The sequence below is a fragment of the Sorex araneus genome, chromosome 6 (assembly GCF_027595985.1).
Source record: "Sorex araneus isolate mSorAra2 chromosome 6, mSorAra2.pri, whole genome shotgun sequence".
NCBI classification, from domain to species: domain Eukaryota; kingdom Metazoa; phylum Chordata; class Mammalia; order Eulipotyphla; family Soricidae; genus Sorex; species Sorex araneus.
In genome coordinates, this window is record NC_073307.1 from 108,748,316 (window position 1) to 108,755,331 (window position 7,016).

The 7,016-nt window shown below is 43.6% G+C and overlaps 1 protein-coding gene across 1 annotated transcript in view; it reads left to right on the forward strand.

The window, feature by feature from the left end:
• OLFML1 (olfactomedin like 1) overlaps window positions 1–5,128 on the forward strand; it is a 32,417-nt gene extending 27,289 nt beyond the window's left edge. Inside the window, exon 3 of the mRNA XM_004613645.2 lies at window positions 2,653–5,128. Within this exon, the coding sequence (XP_004613702.2) occupies window positions 2,653–3,443 (791 nt within the window). The 3' untranslated portion in view covers window positions 3,444–5,128. The remainder of the gene's footprint in view (window positions 1–2,652) is intronic.
• Window positions 5,129–7,016: the final 1,888 nt, after the last annotated feature.

Consider the following 7,016-nt stretch of genomic DNA (forward strand, 5'->3'; position numbering starts at 1 on the left):
AGGTGGGGACAGAAGTTTGAATTGATACAGAACAGGGAGTTTAGTGGAGTCAATACTATGAAATAAGTGGGGGAGGGGAGGGCTGATGGAAGAACTATTATAATGGTATAAGGCAAAATGTCCTTTCTTAAGCAAGGACAAAAGAAGGCTTGACGGTCTGGGAGAATCAAGATACTGGAGGTACACACAAAGGTGAGAGCAGAAGAGGAGAGAACAAAGAAGTGAGACATGGAAAGATAAGACAGTGCTGCAGAAAATGGCAACTGAAATAGTTTATCTTTAATACGGAATAGTTCCAGGGAACAGGATATCCAGTGTGTGACTGAGGTTTTCGAAGTCGATAACATGAGAAACAAAACAGGAAGCATTTTTGCTCGAAAATGGAACAGTCTGAAGCGGTAGCAAGAAACTAGAAAACTGTAAGCCTTTTTTTTTTTTTCAATTTCATCTTCATCTATCTAGTTTCTTTCTTTATTTTTTATTTTTAGGTTTTTGGGGGGCCACACTTGGCTGTGTTCAGGGATCACTCATAGCTGTGCTCAGGGATGACTCTTAGCTGTGCTCAGGGGACCATGTATACTGCAGGCTTTATGCATGAGGAGTTCCTTAACCCTTCATTTACCTCTCCAGACCCTTCATCTCCCTAGTTTCAATCCTTATCACCATGTTTGGGCTACAAAAATACTCTCCTAGTCAGTTTGTCTAATTTATTTTTGTCCCTCTCTGATGCATCTAGTGCACATGTGACTGCCAATTTAATCAGTATAGAGTTTCCTGGGTCATAATTCATTCTACTTCCCTCCTGCCTACAGAATAAAAGCTATATTCCTTAATCCTATCCACAAGCCCCTGGCACATAGCAACTTTTAGTATACATTGCTTTGTTTTATACATCTAATTTGAGGCAACCTCAAGTGTTTAGCATGTATTGGCTGAAATTCTATACTTCTTGGTTAATACTAACCTTGAAGGGCTTTCTCAAATGTGGTTTAGTTAAGTCAAGAGTGGTCTTCCTCCCATTTCAGAATGGAATACTTCAAGGACCCATTCAAATGCAGTCTGTCTTATCTCAAATCACCTTTGACCTCTCTGCCTGTCTTTCATAAAAATTTTACTTTAAGCTCTACATAGCAATCATGTGCCTATTAAGCAAGAACCATTTCTAATGTGTCATTGTTCACTGCCCTGGGGCTCAGAACATCCAGCTCAGCACCTTGTCCTTTCTAAGCATCCAATGTCTACTGCCTACATGAATGAATGCATTAAGGAATTGATAAAGTTGTGGCTGAGTGAACGTCTTCTAATGTTCCAGTAGTGTTAAGGACCAAAATTATCCACTAGAAGGTGAAGTCATCAGAGATGTGACTCAGTTGTAGAGCACCTGCCTTGCATGTGTGAGACTCTGGTTCTATCCTTGGTGAAAGGAGAGTGGAGAAAAGAAAAAAAGAAAGAGAGAAAGAAGAGAGAAAGAAAGAAAGAAAGAAAGAAAGAAAGAAAGAAAGAAAGAAAGAAAGAAAGAAAGAAAGAAAGAAAGAAAGAAAAGAAAGAAAGGAAGAAAGAAAGGAAGGAAGGAAGGAAGGAAGGAAGAAAGGAAAAAGAGAAAGAAAGAAAGAGAGAAAGAGGAAAAAGAGAAAGAAAGAAAGAAAGAAAGAAAGAAAGAAAGAAAGAAAGAAAGAAAAGAAAGAAAGAAAGAAAGAAAGAAAGAAAGAAAGAAAGAAAGAAAGAAAGAAAGAAAGAAAGAAAGAAAGAAAGAAAGAAAGAAAGAAAGAAAGAAAGAAAGAAAGAGGGGATGGAATGATAGTACATCGGGTAGGGCATTTGCCTTGCACACTGCTGACCTGGGTTGATTCCCAGCATCCCATGTGGTCCCTGAGCACCGCCAAGAGTAACTCCTGAGTGCATGAGCCTGGAGTAACCCCTGTGCATTGCCAGGTATGACCCAAAAAGAAAAAAAGAGAAAGAAAGAAAAATGAGAGAAAGAGAAAATGAGAGAAAGAAACAAAGAAAGAGAGAGGGAGAGAGAGAGAGAGAGAAGAGAGGAAGGGAGGGAGGCAAAAAGGGAGAGAGGGATCAAGGGAGGAAGGGAGGGATCAAGGAAGGAAGGGAGGAAGGAAGGAAGGGAGGAAGGGAGGAAGGAAGGAAGGAAGGAAGGAAGGAAGGAAGGAAGGAAGGAAGGAAGGAAGGAAGGAAGGAAGGAAGGAAGGAGATAGTCATTTTAAGGTGTAGAATTGATAAATATTGTAATAAAGTGCTTTGTTTCAAGAAAGAATTCTGGTCTAAGTACATAGTAGGTACTCAATACAATCTTGGTCAGTAGAATTGAATTACATGGATTCATACCTGAGTCATCTCAACTATGTCAGCCTTGGGTACTGCAAAGAGTGACCAGGAGGAGCTCTGACACAGCAGTAGCTCTTTACATTCTGACTTGAAATAGGTGCTGACTAGATAACTATATAGCAACTCCCTTAACAGAGACCTGTTTGTTCATTTGCTTCTTTGATTAGTCGAATCATATAATTCATTATGATTGATTTCTGTGATCATTCTATTCTAGGCACTGAAAGGAGGGGAATGCAATCTTCCAGAAAAGCAGACATCTCATGTTAATCAAGTAATTGCCTCTTTTTTATTCTCTCCCTATTTGGCCAGGCTGTGACAACATGCTGACAGGCATAAAGTCTCTGAAAATAGTGAAGAGGACTATGGATGCAGATGGCTCTTGGATGAAAGATATTGTCAGTGACTCTCCAAAGGTTTATCTCTTAATTGGATCCAGAAACAACACTGTTTGGGAATTTGCAAACATACGGGCTTTCATGGAGGATAGCAGCAAACCAGGCCCCCGGAAGCTAATCCTCACACATTCCTGGCAGGGAACAGGTCAAGTGATTCACAAAGGTTTTTTGTTTTTTCACAACCAAGGGACTCCCAATGAGATAATCAAATACAACCTGCAGAAGCGGACTGTGGAAGAGCGAATGCTGCTCCCGGGAGGGGCGGGCCGAGCGCGGGTCTACCAGCACTCCCCCGCAACTTTCATTGACTTGGCTGTGGATGAGCACGGGCTCTGGGCGGTCCACGTGGGGCCCGGCGTCCAGGGCCATTTGGTTCTCACAAAAATTGATCCTGGCACCCTGGGAATAGAGCACTCATGGGATACGCCCTGTAGGAGCCAGGATGCCGAAGCCTCGTTTCTCATCTGCGGGGTCCTCTATGTGGTCTACAGTTCTGGGGGCCAAGGCCCCCATCGTATCACCTGTGTCTTTGATCCCCGGGGCGCTATCAGAGAGGAGGATCTGTCCAATTTGTTCTTCCCCAGGAGGCCGAGAAGTCACTCTGTGATCCATTACAACCCCAGAGATAAACAGCTCTATGCCTGGAATGATGGAAACCAGATCATTTACAAACTTCAGACAAAGAGAAAGCAGCCTCGGGAGTGATGCATTACAGCATGAGGAGCTCACGAGGGCCCAACGGCCACTACCCACCGGAACACAGTGTAGCCTGGGACAAAATCCAGTAGCGGGAACACATCCGTTAAGAGATATCACAGTGTTAGGTAACTTCCAGGATCTGGGATCACAATTTGTCTCCAGAAAAATTTTTAACTTCCCTTCCCCAGCTGAACCTCCTAGCTTGCAAGGCCTTTCACATTCTGACTTAACTTCTAACTTTTTCTGTGACCATTATTTACCTTAACTTTCCCTCTGTTCTCAGCCAGTAGGAGTATAAGTTGCCCCATAATAGCCCTTGCTCTTCTCTATCTGTTACTGAAAAATCTCCCTCCTCTTACTGTTGTTATTATTCCTTGAGTTAGTTTATTTTGGTTCTGAGAATTGAACTCAGAACCTTATATACCTGAACTATGCAGTCTAACTGAGCTACATCCCTGGACACACACATGGTTATTGATATTCTTTCACTTTTTGATGGCCAGGTATTTTTTAAACTCAAAAAAAAAATTTGAAGGGGAGGTACCACACCTGGCGATACTCTGGGTTACTCCTAGCTCTGCACTCAGGAATTACTCCTGGCAATGCTTGGAGGACCATATGGGGTACCAGGAATCAACCCTAGGCCTGGTGCATGCAAAGCAAGTGCCATATTTCTATATCATCTTTCTGACCCCATATTTTTAAAACATTTACATTTTTGTAATTAATTTTTTACTGAAGTAACATTTTATCATGACTTATCTGTTTCAGGTACAGATTAATCATTAACTATACATACTACATTAGATTCACCACTAAAGTTCAAATCTGTCTATCATCATACAATTGTACCCTTTTACCCAATTTACCCACCAGTACTTTCTGATTTTTTTTTTTTTGAGAGGGACTCCTAAGTGTGCTCAGGATGTCTGGGGAGTCCCCTGGTGATACTCAGTCAACTGAGATGCAGTTCAGGGCAAGGGCCTGAAGATACGATACTACTCTGGCCCCATAGAGCTCGGGATCACTGGGTGTTATTGGGGGCCCCCAGGACTGCACCCTGTAATGCTCAGGGTATCATATGATGCCAGGAATCCAACTAGGGCTGTGCACAAACTGGACATGCACCCTGGTCACTATGCTACCTCCTGGCTCCATTAATGCTCTTTCTTATATAATCCTGATTTCCTCTGGTCCTGATCCTCCCCCAGCTAGGTAGCTGTAACAGTAGGGTAAAATTATTAACACCTGCGTATCACTTTCCAGTTATAAAGTTTGTGCATTTATGTTGCTTCCTTTCATTCCAGCTCTCTCTTGTGAGCTACTCAGAACTGTTTTAAGATGTTTCCCCTGTTTCAAGATGAAAAAGTGAAGATAAGCTATTCAAAGTGGCATAGTCACAATAGGAGAGATGATGCAAGAAAACACAGCATACCTCATAGTCTTTCCATCGCCCAAGAGAGCATCAAATATGTGTATTTGTTCTCCCAACCCCTCAAAAGTAAAAGGTTCCTTGTTTCAGCCTCCAGTCCATTTTCGTGTCTGTACAAGACCTTCCAATAGGCCTTTCAAAAGCAACTTACTCCCGAAAACCAGCCTAAGGGGTAGGACCCCACCTTTAGTCTCATCTAGTCTTATCCCGCCTCTTCCCTGCTTCTCTCTTCTTGCTGGAAATACAATAAAACTGGCACTTAGCAAATAAACTTCACCAGTTTATATTTGCCTATGTAATCTCCACATAAAAGCCTCTAAGAAATCTTCTACCTACGCTGGGTTTATTGTGAGCAATTCCCAACACGTGAAATTCCTGGCAAATATGCTGACTCTGAGTGGCAGTCAGCTGCAGGCCAATGACTCTCTGCCCCAGGAGGTGGTGCCCATGGTCCAGGGGCCAGAGGGCAGCTGCTCCTCCCCAGAGGCTCCGCTTTAAAACACTTCTCTTGCCTTTGTCCAGTTCAGCCCCATTTGGATCACAAGTGCAGGGTGCGGTGCCAGTTTGTGTCATGTGTCTTTCCAGGTTGGTCACATGAGACGGTTTGCTTCCTGGGTGTGCAGATGTTTTCCTGACTCTGCCAAGCCTAGGCAGGGACAAGAGGCCTTTCTTTGCCCCCAGACCATCTGAGTAGATGCTGAGCTGAACAGAATAAGTTTCCCTGGGATAGAGTATACTTACCTACAATTATAAAAGAGACACAGAGTCCGATCTACTGTGGAATGAGGCAGATATGAATAAGTGAATAAATACACTTGTTGATCCACTCTGTGAATGTGAGGGTATTATCTACCCCATTACCTATACACAGGCATAGGAATGGGGGGCTGGGTCACAGAGATGAGTAGAGGGGACGATCAGTGAGCAGGGCTTATGTCCTGAACCCACAGCTCCCTCCCTCAGAGGTGAAGAAGAGAAGTCTGTAAGGTGCTCGTTGCCTCTCACCTTGATTTGCTTTGATAGTTCTGCAGCATGTGCGCATCTGCTGCTGACAACCCTCTCCAATGCCTTAATATCCAACAAGGAAAAATCACTTTATGCTTTTTGTTTTGGGGCCACACCCAGGGCCTACTCTTGGCTCTATGCTCAAAGATCACTCCTGGAGGGCTCAGGGGACCATATATGGTGCAGGGAAGAGAATGTGGGTCAGCCTCAGTGAGGCAAATACCCTTTCCACTGTACTGTTTCTTCGACTCAAAAAGATCACTCTTCTGGGTCAAGACATTTTCTTTAGGAAGTCTCTGGAAACATGTCACCTAGTTATCAGATATCAGCATGCAGACCCTCAAACACTTTTTTTTTTTTTTGCTTTTTTTTGGGTCATACCCGGTGATGCAGAGGGGTTACTCCTGGCTCATACACTCAGGAATTACCCCTGGCCATGTTCAGGGGACCATATGAGATGCTGGGAATCGAACTCGGGTCGGCCACATGCAAGGCAAGTGCCCTACCCACTGTACTATTGCTCCAGCCCCCTCAGACACTTTCTTAAGCTTCTTTCAGGTAAGTTCTGGATTCTAGTAGGATACCCCTCTGTCCTGTGCTAGTGATTCCTGAACTTGTACGAGTGGTTGCTAAGGAATCATGTCAGGGGGAAGGTGCAGTAACTATTTAGATCAAAGCACAAATATTAACCCCATCATAACCATGTTACCTAAACTATAATAAATTTTGGGATTTTTGGTTTGCTTTGTTTTTAAAGAAGCACACCAAGTATTTTTCAAGATCTTTATGCTAGGTCAACCCCTCCACATCCCTCTGGAGGTGAGACCCAGGCAGTATTTTTTAAGTCCCATTTCCCCAAGGTGGTCTCAAAGTGCTGGAAAGCCTATGGCACCATTGTTTAGAGTAAAAAACAGCTCAACTTTGAAAAGTAGTCTTTAAAAGGTAATTGCAGGACCTAGTATGTGTGTGTGTGGTGGTGGTGGTGGTGGGGTGTGTGTGGTGGTGTTTGCATGGAAGTTAAGTAGATATAGGATGCTTGCCTTGCATGCAGCAGACTGGAGTTCTAGCTGACCCCAGTTCCATCCCAGCATCCCACATGGTCCCCCTGAATCCCCATCAGGAGTATTCCCGGAGTGCAAAAC